General features: G+C 36.2%; 2 protein-coding genes across 2 annotated transcripts in view; one reads left to right on the forward strand and one right to left on the reverse strand.

Moving 5' to 3' along the window:
• Positions 1 to 5914: 5914 nt before the first annotated feature.
• Positions 5915 to 9219, reverse strand: Smp_070390 (putative pyruvate dehydrogenase; the record flags this gene model as incomplete). The annotated part of the gene is made up of 3 exons (XM_018793782.1): positions 5915 to 6118; positions 7465 to 7535; positions 9147 to 9219. The coding sequence occupies 3 exons, from the start codon at positions 9217 to 9219 to the stop codon at positions 5915 to 5917; spliced, it is 348 nt and encodes a 115-aa protein (XP_018648260.1).
• Positions 9220 to 19498: 10279 nt separating this feature from the next.
• The window catches only part of Smp_200800 (uncharacterized protein), a gene marked incomplete at both ends in the record, with an annotated part of 11833 nt that continues 11119 nt past the window's right edge, over positions 19499 to 20212 (forward strand). Inside the window, 2 exons of the mRNA XM_018793783.1 lie at positions 19499 to 19589; positions 19695 to 19792. Of these exons, the coding sequence (XP_018648261.1) occupies positions 19499 to 19589; positions 19695 to 19792 (189 nt within the window). The remainder of the gene's footprint in view (positions 19590 to 19694; positions 19793 to 20212) is intronic.

Raw genomic sequence — 20212 nt, forward strand, 5'->3', positions numbered from 1 at the left:
TCAGTTGTCTTATCGGAATTTGTTAAACAATTCATTGGAACATTATAAATGACACATACATACAGTCAAAATTACGCTCTTCAAATTTCACCTTTTATATATTTTTTTTATATTTTCATTTTGTTTAATTATCTTAATGTTATACATGCTGTGACAGATATGATTCATATCATATATTACAAATTGTATGTTTCCTTATAAATTCACTGATAAGAGACAATATCTAATGTGAATGTAATTTCCTTCTCTCACCTCTTACGTTTTTCTATACAATATGTTATATGAACACTCATCACTTCACATCACATATCTCTTAAACATACCTAGTTTAGACTTTTTGTTAACGTTGATTGGATGACCTATTCAGTGTATAATGAACTCGGAGAACCATGTACCTATTTATATTCGATAATTTTGATGTTTGATTATAATTCCTTGAAAAAGCTTGGACCAGATCGCCAGGCGAAACGTTGGATTTAATTAAAATTCATTCGCTGAGATTTTACAAATATATTATTCCTATTAATGTCTCACTATCGGTTTATTTTTAGTTTTCACGTAAAGGCTAGTTTTTAGCTTATCGTAACCCGTCTTTATCCACTTTTGCCCGTTTTTGTGTTCTATGTTTCTTTTAACGGTCCTAGACTCACTGCTTGTATTTATAAGACAGTCTATATTATTAGTCATGAGGAACTCATGCAAAAGACCTGGTTGCCGTTTTGCTGTTACATCTGGCATGCAGTGTGACAAATGCAAAGCTTGGTTCCACGAAGCGTGCACAGATTTAACAGCAAAAGCCTATAGCAGACTTAACAAATCTGATCGTAGGTAGGTTTTTGTTACGTACAACACGAATACTGTAGATTTGCTGAGTAAAATCATTACCCTACTGACAGGTCTGAGGAACAAGTCATCTAAAAACTTGGTAAATGACAGTAACACGACGGATAGCAGAACAGGGACGCACAGGGCAAACAAGAAAAGGGATATCAGTAGGTCGACTATCGACAGTGCTGGTTAAAGCACGAGTGCTGAAACTCAGAACCATCTTAACATCGACGGTGATCGACTCCCTCAGTAAACTTGGTTCTCCAAGAGAGGAGTCCTTGAATGTAACAGCGGTTCCCAAAAAACGTGTAGGTGGTTGGACCCTTGTTAACAGGGGTAAAAAGGACCAAGCGTCACCACCTAAGCTGAACATCCCAAGTACTGTGCGGAAATCAATTGGTGACTCGGCCGCACAGTCTACCCCCAAGACTGTCCGCCCGGTCATCAACGAGCCTAGGAATCAAAAACGCGCTTCGACATCCAAACAACAAGGCACCGAACCTGGACGCCCTGGTAAACCTGGGAAATCGTTAATGGTCCGTGACGACTCTGTCATAATTATGAACCTTATTGACAACCCCGACCTTCCTCTCAGTTTGCAGGACAAAAGTGATAGGATGCTCTGGGGAGAATTGAACAAGAAGCTTGAACTCCCTAGAATAGAGCCTTTGACGGTCACACAGCTCACTCGGGGGAAGGAGTCTAACCACCAGAACCACCCGAGGCTACTTCATGTAACACTTAAGATTGCTTCCGATGTAGGGGACGTCCTGCTAGCGAGTCACTTACTGAAATCCGATGGGAACGTAAGAATACTGCCCAACATACCGTATTCTGAGCGAAATCTCATCCGAAACATCCCTAAGGAATCTCGCGAGGCGTTTTTCCGTGGAAAAAATATCACTGTGAAAGGTGTACCGGAAAATATGAACCCAGCTCAAGAAAACTCTGATATTCGGGAACGGAAATTCAATAAAGCATTCCTTGAAACTCAAAAACATACTGACCCAGCAGGTGATGCGACTAGCCAACAAAGATGGAGACTCTAGACCCCAGCTATTGAAGATAACCTTCCCCTCCTCCCACATGGCGGCTGCAACTCTGGAAGCATTTCGTGCCAACAGACGTCGGTTGCCAACTGGCATCCATATGCATTCGGATAGGCCCCATGACAGCAGGATCAAGCACAAACGAAAGCTGGAGCTGACAATTCCACCCGTGGACTGTCTTGATCATAAAAAAACGTGTAAAGGACAGGGACTACCAACTCTGTAAACATTGTATAGGTAGGCTACCTGTCCACTCACGCACGGCCCATATAGACATACAGGAAGAAGCTCACGCGTTCCAAATTGAAAGCATAAACTGCTTATACGCGAACACCGCGAGTTTACCAAACAAAATGGATGAGCTTCGTGAACTGAGCAACGCTAATGATGCTCATCTGATAGGAATATCCGAAACTTGGATATCGTCCCAGTTTACGGACCAGGAGCTAGCAATAACTGGAATGTCTTTATTTCGCAACGACAGGGAAATTGGAATGGGGGGTGGGGTAGCATTATACATACGATCATGCCTGGATGCGCACCAACTTCACAACCAAGAGTTTCTCAATCTTGATGAGTCAGTATGGTGCTCAGTAAGATTGTCTACCACCTCGAGGTGTCTAGTTGGGGTCATCTACAGAAAGTCCGCTGCCGACATCGAGTATGACAACCGTCTGCTGGAAAGATCATCTCGCTCTACGCGTCTTGGATTCTCTCAAATCCTGATTCTAGGGGACTTCAATCTTCCTAGAATCAACTTCGTGGAACATACATACATTGGAGGTGACAACTCTACTGGAGCTCTGTTCTTCAACCTCATCGGTGTCCTGGGATTATTCGAAAATGTGAAGTCGGCAACTCGTTGGAGAAACAGTCAGACGCCGTCGCGCTTAGACTGGGTATTCACAAATGAGGAATTCCTAGTCGACGACCTCTCAATCCTGGCTCCCCTGGGGAAAAGTGTTCACGCCGTCTTATCATTCAGCTTTGTCAGCAAAACGGAGCTACGATATCCTACTAGCAACAAGCGCTGGAACTTCAAACGGTTGAATGTGCTAGCTTCACACGACTATCTACAACAGGTGGATTGGGATGTTCACCCTCAACTTGAAGTGGAAGCTCATTGAGATTTCTTACTGCACACAATCTTATTTGCTACTGAGCATTCAGTTCCTCAAATGGTCCCAAAAAGCTACAAACAACCTACAATCATTAAGAATCGCACTCTTCGTTTACTAAGCCGCAAAAGGCACTGTTGGGCTGAATATAAACGAACTGATGACAACGGCGCGTACAGGCAGTACAAACATATAAGGAACGTATGCAGAAAGGCAATAAGAGAAGACAGGCTTCAGTACCAGACCAAGCTTATCGATAAATTCGCCCCCAATCCGAAAAGCTTATTCAGTTACGCAGCTTCTCTTGGACAAGGCAAAACTGGAGTTTCCCAACTGCTAGGTCCTAATGATCCAACCAATAACGATGTTGGTGCCGCTAATCTTTTGGCCGAACACTACTCTCGGACATTTCAGCCGACCCACATCAACTATACTGATGAAAGCCTCACCTTCACCCTCACGAGACTTTCCGAAGTGGACCTCAGCGCTGACCTGGTGTTCCGTAAACTGCAGCGCATAAGAAAAGACACTTCTCCCGGTCCGGATATGGTTCATTCTGTTATACTAGGGGAAGCACCTTTAATCTTGGCACACCACTTAGCGTGATGTTTTCACACTCACTAAGCCGAGGCAAACTGCCGGAAATTTGGAAGCTGGCTAACATCACACCGATTTTCAAAGGAGGTCAACGCAGCGAACTCCCAAGCTACCAAACGGTGGCACTTCTCTCTATACCATCTAAGATTGTGGAGCCCCTGATAGTATACATGACTACTTATTATTCATAAAGTTCTTCTCAACCAAATATCGTGGTTTCAGGAAGGGTCACTCTTATATAACCAACCTTCTGACTGCGGTGGACAGATGGACAGGCATTCTTAATCGTAAGGGGAAGGTTGACGTTATTTACCTTGATTTATCGAAATCTTTTGATAGGGTCAACCATATATGTCTTATCAATAAGCTTAAACGATTGAGTATCAAACCAGCTCTAATTGACTGGCTCGCTTCATATTTAAAAAATCGACATTTTAAGGTCGGTGTTGACTTCACTTTCTCTCAGGCTATGGAATGTCGTGGTGGGGTGCCCCAGGGCTCAATACTAGGATCTCTTCTCCTCTTGATTTATATAAACGATCTTCCACTACAAGTATTGTCTGACCTATTGCTTTTTGCTGATGATGTGAAATTTTGAAGAGAGGTGCGCAACCAAGAGGATATACTAGCACTTCAGGAGGATCTGACTTGACTTCGAAGTTGGACAGACGACAACGGACTTGCCTTCAACACTTCAAAATGTAAAGTAGTCTATCTGAGACATGTTGCAGACTATAGTTACAACTAAGGAATCTCCTCTTTAGAAGTATCCCAAGTCGAAAAAGATCTAGGAGTGTTGGTACCCTACCACTTGAAATCGTAGGCTAACTGTGACAAAAACGCATTTCAAGCAAACCTTACATTGGTATCATTGAAGCGCAGTTTTGGCCAGTTTGAAAGTAAAACGTTCCACATAATCTTCAACAGTTTTATTCGTCCCCATTTAGAGTACGGAAACATAGTATTTCCTCCCTCCCCCCAAAACGATAAGGATACTCTGAAACTCTGGAGTAATATTTTTCGGCCGATATTTGTTCATGACAGTTCATGACAGATTTGTAACGTGGTATGATGTAGGTCGTTTTCCAACAATAAGGGTAAGAACCTGATTCCATAGAGAGAGTAAACAGCTTTAGAAGAAGAAGTGGAATATCCGGACCACCTACTTGTAAAGAAAGGAGGAAATTCCGTCTGCTCCATGACTTCTCGAAACCTCAAGGGTATTCACAGCCTCACTAATTTTCAAGCATGGGAAGGAGATAGATTTTATTGGGTTACTAGTTACGTACGTAACTCTTGAAACTGAGCCATTCGCAAAAATACCACGGGAAAGGTCTGCTATAGTTTTAGAGTCGTAAGTAAAATTGGTATATTAACATTTTGAGCTGTTTAGCGTGTTTATTGAAAAGGAGAACTAAGTTTTGTACTTTTGAGCTAGTATTAAGTGCCAATTACTTCTCGCTAATGGCTTTTAGCTTATGTTTCTCTTTGATTTGCTAGAAAATTATTGTTATCTGTGCAACAGCCGTGAAGTCGTTTCACTCATAATAACGTTTATGGAGGCGTCTTAGTTTATTACGATATTTAGCTGGTATATATAATTCGTAAGCTTTACAAACCTGTACGTTTTAATTGGTGCACAGGAATCTAGACAAGAGTTAACGATCAAATAGAATTTGTCGATGGCAACTATGAGACTATTACATGAGAAAAATTCACCCGAGTCTGAGAGTTTAATCAGTGAGATCAAAAGGTCCCAGTCGGCGTACTTATGCATGATAATAAGGTCATTCATATTATCCTTACAACGTTAACTGTTCGGTTTTTATACCAAACGTAATCATTTCAAAACAGATATTTATAATCGAAAATCCCAATTACAACACTTTATGATTTCTCACCAGAACAGAAACATCTCATCTGTCATAAAACTAACTTAGATACGATTTACATCAAAGCACCTCAACCTTTGGAAAATAACTAGGTAAGTATGAAGTCGCAGAAACTGCATTGCAACTTTATGATAGTAGCGCGTTAACCGAATGCAAAAGAAAGTAAATTATGCCAAGTTCTAATACAACACCGGATGGCTTTTTCCGAAATACATTTCATACAAAAAATCCGTTAGGGTTTATAAACAGACACTACGATATCATTAATACAACATAATTATGTTCACAAAGTTTAGTCTTCCCCTACTAACATTGCTAATACAATTATTAAAACTACTTTATTATTATATCGATTTCGTCTCGTCATACTGTAGTGGTATAACGATTTGGACTAACAGACATTTGCACCAGACTCTAATTTGTCAGTCATTCAGTAATAATCAACTCTTACTATATATACACACACATTAATGAACAAATTATAGTACACATAAAATTTAATATTGAGGTGTAAATCATCCTGAATTATTCTTACTTTGATTGTCACGTTTTCCTGACCAGTTGCTATCAAGACTTTAATGGGAGGAAGGTGATCAGCACTACTATGGTACTCCACCACTGCTCGCATGGCATTCTGTGAAGAATAAAAATCAACACAAACATCGAATTTTAATCCTACATATACTAATAGCTAATAAAAGTAAGTTTAAAATAGGATACAATAACTTTAAAATGAGATTTTAAGAAGCATACGAATAGAGATCTAATACACTGACTAATATATGGACTGGACAATAAGCGGCTTGTTTAAATTTCAAATCCCCACTTATTTTAGTTCCACGACTCCTTGTAATGAAAACAGGTTGATCCAAACTCTACATTTATTGATCAGAAAGGTACTTTTTTATGTTACCTTAAATGATTCTTTGAAAGTGTTACTAATGACAGCATAAATTAAATGGGAAGCTGATTCGATTGAACAGGGGGTTTATCAAAGTTCAACTAAGGGAATCTGTAGTTTCTCATAAACAGTAGGTAGAGGACAACTTCCAGGTAATGAGGACATAGGACAAGTGAATTCAGGGACGTTGTTGTAACCCAATATCATTGAGCCAAAGATGTACATCCAGGTTTTGTAACTCAGCAGTGGACATATCTACCACTCATTATTGCTGAAACAGGGTGCTCTACCAACACGTATAATGAGAAATTCAATAGTAGAAAAGAAAAACTGTGGAGAATTATAGAACACAGCTGCATTAAAGATCTTCATAAAACTACGACTAAGCTTTCGAAGTCTTTAGTTCGAATAAAAGACATGCCCACTAGTTTCAACAGAAAGTTGTGACTAGAGTTTGGATTACATTGGTTGTGATGCACTTTATAGTAAAGGGTAATTTTGTGAAGTTGTGACTTCTTTCAGAGAATATCGAAGATAAACCAAGTCACCTAGGTTTTTATAACTTATGAATTTATATATTAAACGAGGAACATTTGTCCTTGGCATAATCTTACATTTATTTGCACCCATACACATACTCACTAAATCACATGGTTTTCGACAAACATTACGATTTCATCCCCAAACTTGTTTGTGTTCACTGACCATATGTGATTCGATTGGTTATTTATACTACCTAAAGCTGTATTACCTTGTAAAAGACATATGGGGTCATGAAATGTCATTTTCTTGCTTTTCGGTACGTTGTTACTACATTAATACTATAATAAACAAACTATATTATATTCAGTCTTCTTGAAACTATGAAGTCAAATTTTAGTAGTAATATTTTTATAGTTTATAACACTTTTCGTTCGCCTACGAATATAAGTAACATGATCTTTATTTTGAGCAATTCATTATGAGGTTATCGAAACAAACTACTTGAAGTCATTTTTCCTATAAATCATTCATCTCCATGTAGATATACAATTTTGGTGAAATTTAAACATGAAAAAATTAACAACATAAAAACTTACCTTCAGCAGTTCAAACAAAATATGATACAAATGCGAAGGCACATAGACAAATTCAACTTTTGCATTGTCACCTGCAAAGAACGAAGTAATCGAAAATTCCTCATTTTGATAGTAACATATATATTTTTATATAGACATTATAAATGAAAAGATGGGGGTAATTGTGATCGGAAACTACTTGTGAATAAATCAAACAGGTTACTTTATGAGATACGTCCTTAAATAAAACTATAAGCGCGAATAAAGCTTTCGTTTCATAGATTTTCCCCAATACTTGATTAAAACTTGCATACATTAGAAAAATTAGTATAACGGTATACAGATGCACATATGCTCAACACCCTTTATTTTTTCAGTGAATCGATTGATACAGTACTGAAATGTGGATGGGAAACAACTTATAATATTCCATATTTTACTCTTATCATAAACAATTACGCGAGACGCTACGATTAAAAGAGAATATACAACTTGGCATCCATGTGCAGATAAACACAGTTAATTGTGCGCTAACGCTTGGCAATTGAAACGGAACGGAATGACTCGAATTTTCCTATCCTAAAAGTAATCATCAATATATTAACGATTTAATTTGGACTAACAAAACCAGTCGATACCAGAGTGAAAAGCCTAATTTGCGGTGAGGTGTTACGAGACATTTAATCATGCCATGGATTTATTTAAATTCAAGATATGATAAAATTTTAACAGACAGAACACGATATCATGAATGCTAGATTCTCAATATCCTAGTATTCACACTATTAAATATCTAGTTTAAATGAAGTTTGGATCTACAGCCTAACTGTTGAAAATAATTAAGCAACCAGTGAACAACTACTTCACAAAATGTATAGCTACTACAATCCTCTCAATTAATGTGAATTCCCTTTTTGGTTCTACCTTTTATAAAAATAAGCAAAGGAAAAACCAAGATTCCCAATACAATACAGAGAATACCAAACAAACCACACTCGGTTGAGAGACTCTGAAAGGGGTGGAAACTTTCACGTACTTCTTCAGCATCATCGATGAACAGGGAGGATCCGATGCAGACGTAAAGGCGAGGATTGGCAAATCCAGGGCCGATGTCCTACAGTTGAACAACATATGGGACTCAAAACAACTATCAACCAATATCAAAGTCAGAATCTTCAATACGAGCGTCAAGACAGTCCTAATGTACGGAGCTGAAAACCGGAGAACTACTACAACCATCATCAAAAAAGTAAAAGTATTTATAAACAATTGTCTACACGAGATACTAAATGTCCGTCAACCGGATGCCATCATCAACAACCTACTATGGGAGAGGACAAACCAGCTTCCAGATGAAGAGGAAATCAGGAAAAGACGCTGGAGGTGGATAGGAAATGCATTACGGAAATAATCAAACTACATCACGAAGCAAGCCCTAACTTGGAATCCGGAAGGGAAGCGGAAAAGAGGAAGGCCAAAGAACACACTGAGCCTAGAATGATAAACAGACATCAAAAGAATTGACAGCAACTGGAAAGGATTGCTCAGGACAGAGTTCGATGGAGAATGCTGGTGGGCTGCCTATGCTCCTCCACTAGGGTCAGCAGGCATAAATAAGCAAGTTTTTATCGCATCCCAATCTCTCTTCGACTCCTCGGTGCTGAAAGGCATTAAAATAAACGAATACATGGAAATACATTTACCTTGTTCCACATAACCCTTTGACTTCCGTTCACACAACCAGATATCCCAAGAAATGTCTAAGATCAAAGTCATATTTGTCAATATTATGACCATACAAATGTAACACCTGGAAAAGATTCAACCAATCTACTTCATAATATAAGGTTTCGATATACCAGAAAATCCAACTAAATATTTTTGTTTTATCCTCCTAATGAATCCATTATCTCTGACTTTTGAGTCACATCATACTGTAACAAAATATTCAGTGATTTCAGTCCCCATAAAGTAGCTTACCGCTGAAACGAAGCTAAAAAACATTCATTGAAAACTTGTTGAATCAAGTTATTTTCACCTCTGACCATCTTTTAGATCTTTTTCACCTACTTCTGTACACGTGTGTATTAACATATGAACATATGATCTTCCATTCCGTTTTCGAATACCACATGGCGTGGCTCATAGGTTTTCGCTCCTAGCTTTACTTCTGCCTGCATATGCTTCTTGTTCTCAATAGTTAGTTGTTACGATGGCAGAACTCCAATATATTTGTTGTCCGTTTTCACATTTTATTGTTATATCCGCATTACGTGCCTGGACTGAATATTTGATGCCGAATATAGCGATGATATTTGGATCAACAAACTATTTTTAATTGTTGATTACAAGAGCGAAAGAAACTTGAGCACGGCCATTCCTAACAATTTAAGCAAACTCCAGAATATTTTTCTTTTGTGTATTTTTTGTCTTCGGTATATTAACACACTAATTTTCTTTCGTAATAACTGTCATCATCTTTGAAAATGATATTTTTTTGTTCCGCCAAAGTTATCGGGTGAGCCCAACGTGATTCAGATAATTGGATGGTCTATTAATTATGGAAATAGAGAGACATGAATAACATAACAAACAGTAACTAAAGGACAAGAAAAATGAGTCAACAAACCTAATATCTTTTATGATAGCAATAAGGTTATGGTTGGTGATTAAATAAAGTATAGTCATTCAAGGTCAAGGAGATTTAATGTGGTGGTGGGCGTTTCATTTTGTGATTGGTGGGTTTGTTTATCGATCACACTTTACAATCTGACTATTCCCACTTATCTCATTAGGTGGTCCACCAAACAACTATTGATGCACCAAATACTTCTTACGGACTTCTACCCTTAAAGAAAACAGCTTCTATCAACTTTGTAAAACTCCTTAAAGCGATCTTTTAAACCTCTAACTGATTTAATTTATCCATCCCCTGAATATATCTGCCAAATATTGCGGAGATTCAAAATGTCGGTGTTCCGTGATCTTCATTGATCAAATCCTTGTTACACTGAGACGTAAAAGAGTATGTTCAGACAAGATGGCTCAAAGCCAATAAAAATGGTAGAGACGATCGACAGGAAAATTATATATTGTTTTACGCAGAGGTACAAAAATTGAGAATTTTGAACTGAGAGGCTGGAAAAGGAAATGCGTATCATTGCAGGATGTCGACTGACTGATGATTGACCAAATGCCCTAAACAAGATCGTGTACAGTAAGAAAAACTAGGTCAGCATTTACACTGAATCCTCGTCAAACTAGTTGTTTTAAGAAATTACTTTCTCATATGTTCTCATTCAACAACCCTCATCAGTATGAATGGGAATTATGGCTTATGAAGGTTAGTTTTGATTTGTTAATTCCCCTTTCGTCGTTTATGAATCATGGATAATCATGATTACTCTCGGTGGTGATAAAATGTAGCAATCCAGCTCCTTATTGCTAGACTACTCAACAGCCAGTTTCACACATAATATTGTATAGGACTGAATGATTTGGAAACGTATATAACTTGTCCGGTTCGATAGTGATACCACTTTCTCTCAAATTATCCTTCATGTTCCGTATATGTTAACCTTCATCTGGGACCTGTGCAGCAATGTTTCAACACTTAGTCTTTGTTGACAAAAGCTGGATAACTTTAATTAACATATGTTTAGATTATTTCATTTTGTTATTAAATGGTGTCGGGCAGCCAACAATAAGGTCTAATTTGACTAAAGTCAGGGTTGAGGCTTGAAGTGGTTGCTTAAAAATGCTATTTTGATATCTGCCGATGATGTACATTAGTTGGCTTGATTCACGCCGAAAAGATTTCGATCCTATGTTATTACGAATATTCCTGATTATACTGAGTACATTCTTCTGTGCCGGAAAAGGAATTGACTATATAACGGTAGAGTGGTATTGTGGAGGTATTTCGCATTTTCTAGTATAAATCATTATCGCGATATTGTGCTGCAGATATTATGCCCAAAATTTGTGTCTTCATATAATCGTCGATTGTAGCTCAAGAAAGTTTCGAACCCTGTTCAGAAAAACGCAATTAATGACGTACATCTATATTTCGTCAGATTGTTTTCTGTACTTCGGTCAAATATTAGGACTTTTGATTGCAGTTATGCTGACAATAGATTTCTCAAATTTAAGACATGATCTTTACAAACTTCCGGCTCACTTCGTAGTCAGAAATGAACGGACGATTACAGGACAAACATTTTATTGATGATAAATTCAAGTTACGATTTTTTGCGCAAAGTAACGATTGTTTAGCAGGGGATAAATGGGATACAAGAATGAATGGAAGTCGATGATGGTACATATGACAAACAGGTGACTGACTGCAATAAGCACACTCGAAAACTGGATACATTAGTTGAATGTGGAACCTCTGATGCGTGTTCCTATCCATGACATGCAATTCATTTATATGCGTTGTCCTTGATCTTGAGAAGGAACGATAAACTGTTTAAAACAAAACGACCTACATACCGGATGATATGGTGAGGGTTCATTGACATTTTACTGGCCGTACACTGCCATCAAATCAAAGATTAGAGGTGAAGGAATCACGAATATGAATATTTTGATCTTTGATAAATAAAAGTACGAGCTTCAGAAAGCTGAGTTTTGATGCAGATAAAGAAAAAACTAGTAGTTCAAATGCTGCAAATACGTTGATAATCACCCTGGTTAAAGTGAAAAGGTAGGATGCAAAGATATGTGGGACTTCGTGACATGACTTAGACGTATCTCAATAAGGCTGTTCTTGCCAGGCATATATCTTGAAAGATACACAACATGAATAAGCACAATGATCGATACCCAGTTTCCTTGATCATTGATATCATTGTAGACTACAGAGCAAATAAAAATTACCAGATGGCGTTTTCGTAGATCAAGAACCGGCAGATGTAACGTTAATAATTGAAAGGTACATTGTAGCTGACGAATTTAGCCGTCTTATGTGTTAGTTATTATTATCCACAACTTTTCAAAGTAAACCGATATGGTCCTGTCGACACAATGGAGATTTTTCACAGCAAGGTGATCCACTGTTAATTTGGTCAGGTACAGCATTTCTCTTGACGTTAAAATAGTTGGCGTTTCTCCCTGACCGTCCAGAACTATTAGTTTTAAAGAGGATCGACGATTAAGGTTCAGGTTACATACTACGTTAGACGGAGATACAGTAAATATCCTAATGATTGTATTAGGATGACTTATCACTATCACCTGAGCATGGGTATTTTAATGAAGAATCCTTGACTGGGCCTGATCCTCAGATCAGGGTTTTTTTATTTTTTAATTACCATAGCCTTTGTTTACATCGGTATTCCAGGGCTTTTAACAAGAGCAAAAAGTCAAAATGATACGTTTTCCGCATACGACACAAATGTATCTGAATTCAGTCACTAGAAATATTCATAAGATGCGTGGCTGAAGAAATATATATTTAGGATCTACTGCAAAATCAATTCTGGCCATCCAATAGTTACAACTCAAACTGACCTTCCCTATCCTGGTAAAGAGTATCCCACTTCCTCAGTATACTCAAAGGAGTAGATAATCGTACTAAAAATTTACATTCCGTGAAGAATAAAGGGAAATCATAATGTTAATGGGATACGAAGAAGCTGCTCCAACGGTTGGTCCTACCTAGTCAATTTATTAATCAACGCTTTACATGATCAGCTTATACTAGCTATGATAAATGATTCAAAGACCAGTGATTGGCCTTCCTAGGCAGGGATAGGTTCAGCAAAACAACCAATGTATTCCATTTTTACATTGAAATATAAATACGTGAGACTCGTTGACTAACTGAAACTGAGGACAGTTTGAGCTCATTTCAGTACAATACAGATCGGACAGACGTAATACAATACAATTGCCGGATATTTTGGTGACAATGTTATTTCTATTCTAATGCAGTTGCTGGTGTCTATATGAATTTAATTCAATAACAAAGAGGTCCAATTGTCGCGGTATTCCAATATATTTATCATTTCAGTCTATTTGTGCCCATTTAGTCCTATTATACGTTGATTGTTATTCACTACTCTAGAAGCTGACTAGTTTATATTCACATTTGTGTACTGAGAACAGAAGGCCTATTGTCTGTGTCATTCCTTTTTTTGTAGGCTTCTGAGAGTGTCTCCGTGTGAATTTTATTCTTACTTTCCGCCTGAGACCTACCGAGAAATCCTTGATCCACTTTAGGAGAAAATCAATAATCCTATATTTTCCAGTTTCAAGAGTACTCTATAATTCAGCACTCTATCGAATGCTTCGCTGAAGTCTATGAAGAAAAAATTCACTGGTTCTCTATTGTATAGATTCTTTGTCCTTCGCACTCGCGCTATAAAGTGGGATTTTCGCGCAACATAATCCTTTCCCTAAACCATACTGTTTGCTGTTTAAAAGGTTGTTGATTCCCGCTAATGTCATTAAAACATTTTTAATTATCTTTTCCAGTATTTTAACTACGACACTGTTGAGACTGACAGGTCTGCAATCTGAGAGAAAGTGTCTTCATCCTGTCTTATGGATTAGAACGACAATTAAATCCTTCCAGTCCATAGGTAACTCGTCTTGGCCAAGTGACACACTGAAATTCGTAGTCAGTGGGGCAGCAATATATTATGCTATTTTTCCCAAGATTTTAGGGTGTAGTTCATTCTGTCCTATTGAGCTCAAATCCTTCAGTATGTTTTCTTGATTAAAGTTTAAAAAGAGCTGCTGAATCTTCGACTTTGTATTTAGGTCCAGTTCTTCGTCTAGAGGAGACTACTAAGTGGAAAACGTCCGTAAGTAGTCCGTAATGACCCCTTTTTTTCCTGGTCTTCCTCAATCATTTAAAACATCTTCCCTTCCGTAATTAAATTGGGAATCCAATGCTGCGTTCTTTTTCTGTAATTTACTTACAAGAACAGTCTTTTCGAGTGCTTGACTTCAGACTGTGCGACATTGCTCCTTTATATTTTTGCTGAGCTTCCCGTAGTGTACTTACACATTTACTTCGAACCGAACTGTGGCATTCCATAGTATATCTTGATAAGAACATCACAACATTTCTTCTTTTATCTTAGTAAACACCATGTATACCGGTTTATCTAGGAATTGCCGTGCTTCTTCTTCTTTTGGGTTGTCTAAGTTATAAATGGTCGAGTTACTCGATTGTATAACTGCCGGAAATTAGTCCCTTTCTCTTCTACTAATGCGCCTAAGGCGATTTTCCACTTTTCAGCCGAAGCTGCAATGTCGATCGCCTTCACGTCTTCCTTCCACGAGCTAGGACGGGACGGCACAACTACTTGATAGATTATATCAGCTATGAATTCGAATAAGATTATTACATGACCCCTTCTCCCAATAGATAGGAGGAACTTTATTTGACTGATATCACGGTGTCTGAAGAATAAGTCCAAGGCGGACGGAGAGTTTTGTAGGTCATATGTGGTGAAATCTCTAACGTGCTGAAATAAAACTGCAGCGATCGTGGTATTTAAAAATTTGTGATCAAACGACGTTTCCGATGACTGCTTCTAAGTTTCCCCAATTTATAGAGGGCTTTTACACCTGTTTGACCAAGAATTGAGTTTGTTCAAGTGTAAGTCATCCACTACATATTTTGAATTGCGGTATACGACAACTAGCCCCATACATTTCATCCAGCAGCGTACCAGTTCTCATGTTCGTGAGTAGCGTACCACTATCTCAACAACTCGTATGGCTGAGGTGCTTTCCATGTGCAGGATAACCTAAAAACCACTTCGGTTTAGTGTGTCATTCCTACAACTTAGGAAACCAAGTGATTGAATTTTCCTATCATACATTCCTAACGTAATGGAGATATACTCCACAAATAGAAGTAACTAAAGTACAAGACAAACGACTAACTTACAAATGAGTAAGTCGCTTAAAAGGTCATTTATTAAAGTTTGAAGTGCACGTGGCATATGACATGCTACAGACCAACATGAAAGATTGCTTGATCAAGTTTCAGATACATGTCGATAAAATGAGATGTCTCTAAATCAATCTCTACATAGAAATATTGCTTGGAACAAAACAAGTTTTCAACGTAAACTACGTTGAAATTGATGGATGGTATTTCCTAAACAATAAACTGGTTAAGAAAACATGTTCGGAGGAATTTTAGAATTTGCGTTAGCAGGTCAAATGACCCCCAGGTTAGTACATTTAGTTTATTGTCTAAATTTTCAAGGTAGATCAGTGATAGGGTTATTAAAGCCATAACATGATAGTTTGCGTTCAGAATAAACATAAGATTACAACTTAACAGATTGTAGATGTACTAACTTACTAAAAGAAGGTTGTGGCGGACCAAAAAGTATATTAACTCAAAAATAGCAATGAAGTTATTACGTCCAATTGTTAATATTATAGTATACGAATTATAAGTTATAAACACGAATAAAAGTTATGGGACGTTACTTAAATCGGCTGGCTTGGGCGTGTTCGAGTTGCATTTGGTACTATAATCCACAATTATATGCAATTAGTAACTCTGTTAGGGTTGTTGTAATTACAGGGATATAGCCAGATGTAGTATATAAATGAAATATGGCTGTAGTCTATAAATGCAGATAACAGATGTCTTATAGTTCAATTATCGTAACCACAGGCAATTGAGAACAACAGGTGTGTGTATAACAGTGTATTTACGAACAGTTAACACTGCGTCATGCTATGAGCAATTCAAAAACGGAAGTGTGTTCAAGGTCATACACTTAAACAACATGTACAATCATATTGTGGTAAATGTACAGACTGTGAAAATTGACAAAATAAATGCAAGTTATATCAAAAACTATTTACAAAATAAATTTGTTACACCTATCTTCACAAGGCTACATAGGCTAGCTCTTTTGAATCTGTTCAACTTCTTTACTACATGATTTTGATAAGATTTTGGAATAATTAACGACCAAATCGCCTCTTTCCTACCTTTTGTTAACCAGTGATAAATTAAAGGTTCTAGATAATGTACAGGAGTGTTGGTGTAAATAGGCAACGTTAAAGGTAGAAGATAAACAATATTTACCATTCGACTTTGAGACAAGCTATCAAATCCTCATTTCCGAAGGTAATACTGTCTTCAGTTTTAAAAAAATCCAACAATTACGAAGAAACAATAGACTTATCCATAATGGTTTATTATTCATTTAGCTGAGGGATGATTAAGTATGTAAAAGAAAGCAGCTTAATTTTTCTTACATCTTTTATTCCTAAAATATAGTATGTCATTTAACAACAGTGTCGAAAAATATCGAAATCAAATCAGTTTATACAGCTTATATTTGACATGGAATTTACGTTTCAAATGAGTGGAAAGTGAAGGATTACTAGGTTGTGTCTACTGACATTTTGAATCAACCCCTATTTACTTATCCTTGCCTACTTTTGCTTGTTTGATGTCATAAATCATTGAGAATAACCTGCACGTAATTAGTAATTACAGTAGATCATACCTAATTACATTACAACGAACATAATCATAATCCAGTAATTTTTCAAGTAATCTTGATTACCATTAGAAAAGTTATCTGATTGCACAGAACAGTGTTAAGGAAGAGATAATCTCTAGAAAAATGACTGTTTGTTTTTCTCTACCTCAAACCTGCTAGTTTTTTTCACTGCATGTTTACAATTCATCTTTATCAGGTGTTAGGATTCCTAATATTCTATATTTCGGTCTATCTTTTGATAACATTGGAAGTTTCTTAATCTTCTATGAAACGAAATATAAAATCCCGATTAACCTTGAATTTTATCCTCAACTTTTTGCTGGAATTCAGGGTGTGGTTGAAGAGTTCTCTGATTACTTTTGATCAACATTTATTTTTACTATAATTCATTCGAAACCTAGTGGTAGTTATGTAATGCAAAATGGATAAGTTGGTCAAGTTTCTGATAAGCGTTAAGGGTTATCAACATTGTCTAATAGCAAAAGCACTGAGAAAAAAAGACAGGACAGATTTTCAAGCTACCGGAAAGATAGCCAAAAAGTACTTTATGCAGTTAGTCAACTCATTAAAATAACTGATTTGAGAAAAATGTAAAGATAAGAAGTTTGATTCTCAATATTTGAAATATCACCTTAAGAAACTGATTTAAATATATGAGTTTCATGAAGGATCTGATCTTATTTTTTTAAAGAAAATCAGTAAATATAATACAGAGGGTTTATCGATGGTAACGTCCACCAAACCTCAGAAAACAACAAACTAAAGGCTGGAGACAAGATTGATTTTGTTCTCGGATCCTTATGTGAGTATTCGGAATTGGATCTAACATAAACGAGCTTATTGCTCCAAAAAATTAGTTTATTGAACTTATACGAAAACCCATCGTAGGAACAGGTAAACATTCTGTTTTTTTATGAAAGGTCAGTTAAAGAATTACAAATGAAGAAAGAAAAAAATTGCTGTGGTATAATGTAACTGAAATTAACTGAGTAGGCACAAGTTTTAGAAGTACTTTTGTTAAGCAGATATTGAAGGAACTATATACACATACTTTCGAAAAAGTCCATAAAACCAGTACGCATAAACACTACGGAAAAACGTTTTTTATTACTCCTCAGAAATTAATGTTGATCTACTTGTATTCATCTATAAAAAACAGCTCGAAAATCAACAAAATTTCTGCGGAATATATTATTCAAAGATTCAGCATATATATATGAAGAGGTCCACAATACATGTGGTTCTGATAACAGTTACCATTAATTCAAATAAACTAGTTACCAGTTTGCAATACCTTTTGTCGTAGTTAAATGCCACTAAAAATCTTAATGTTTTGTCAATATGAAGATAATTTTCATTGCGAAATAACATCAGTTGAATGTCCATCAAAAATTGTTGAACATTAGGCATACTTTTCATCTTAGTTTGGGGTGTTTCATCATACATGTTAAAATACTGTATTTTCAGGTATATCTGGAGTCATAGCCAGTGAGTCAGAATTAAGTGATCTACTTTTTCTCAAATTCATCAATTTGTAACACAGAATGGCCATCATCCCATGCTATCCATAATTAAATACCTCAGCCACAACTAAGTTTACACTACAAAAGTATAATAAATTCTGCTATTAAGTTGATAATAGTTATTCTCCTGTTTCAAGAAGTACATATTCACTATATGTAAATAATAAAAATAGGTTTTTTGTTCGGATATGATTTTCATCGAGAGTCTTGCTGGTCTTATGATAAGTAAAGCTGTCGAAAAGAGTAAGAAATTGAAGACAAACCAAAATGTAATCCGGAATTCCAACAAAAGTTGAATTAAACCATACATGTCAAAAGTTCGTCAAGCGACTGACAGAAATCAAAGAATTAGGTTTCATAAAGAGAACGTCAATCAATAGGCACTAAAACGTCGGTACTACCAAAATGCTAGCTAAGTCATATGGCGAAGCTTTACAGTAAGATCAACTGCAGATGATCATCGGTATTCCATAAGACAGTTTACAAGAGCTCATTATAGATAATAAAAATAATTCATTAGGTATAACAAAATTAATGTCCTTCGTCTTACATAAACACACAAAAATTGATGATTGTAATGTCTTCAAAATCGAAATGATTCCTAATAGTAAAAAGTTTCTTGCAACTTCTAATGAAGAATTTTGAAGCTTTTATCACACTTTATCCATCTTTACTGGCAACATGTGTATTTTCTAATCAAAAGAAAGGCCTTTTACAATCTAAGTATTATTGAAGAGAGAGGAAATGATTATGTTTATAATATTTCCCATATAACATACTTTATATTCGAATAATAATAATATTATTATTATTAATTAAATTATTAAATAAACCAATTTTATCATACAAAGTGATTGGTTAATTATTACGAATAATGAAATTAACCAATTACATGATAAATAATTAACAAAATCAAGAAGAAACAAAAACAACACCAACAACTCCCCATTCTATAAATCAACAGAATCTTTTCTATTTTAACTTTTTTGATCTTTGATTAAACCTTAACAGTTGCTTTCAGTAGACAATTACATCATGAATAAATTTCCTACTTGGAATATTCTATCTATAACAACTTTAATTGTTTATTGTCTTTTAATTTCTTTAACAAACGCTTGGAAAATTGGTAATTATTTAAAGGACAAGTTGTTGTTGTTGTTGTATTTCATTTGTTTGTTTTTTTTTCAAAAATTTTTAATTAAATTATTATTATTATTATTTATTATTGTAGGCAAAATCGAAATTCCAAATGATAATGAAGAGGTGAGAATGGAATCAGAAGAAGAAATAGAACCTACATTGAGACAAAGACGTAAATGGATATCTCAAGTAAGATACTTGTTATGTAATGTTTAAATACTCCTTATGTATTTACATTTATAAGTACATTAAACATCGTTACAGATTAAGTCACAGTTTAAATGATAATAACATTTAATATAACTATAATAAATAAGTATAAGATCTTTCATCCAAATTAGAGCGAATAGTTTCGCAGCATTCGGGCGCCGAGTTGATGTAAGACATTAAATAGGAATAATATATTTGTAAAATCTCAGCTAATGAATTTGAAGTAAATCCAATGTTTCGTCCTTTCTCTTTCTTTTGGTGGTTGATTAGATTAGGAAGACCTCTACATCTCAGAGGAGGCATGGAATACATTTAGCAGCTTTGACGAAACCCAGGTGATTTGTATTTTACAGATGACTCTGAGCTCTTTCTACCCTCATACGCCATGAACAAATGCGA

The sequence above is a fragment of the Schistosoma mansoni genome, chromosome 1 (genome assembly GCF_000237925.1).
Source record: "Schistosoma mansoni strain Puerto Rico chromosome 1, complete genome".
Classification (NCBI taxonomy): Eukaryota; Metazoa; Platyhelminthes; class Trematoda; order Strigeidida; family Schistosomatidae; genus Schistosoma; species Schistosoma mansoni.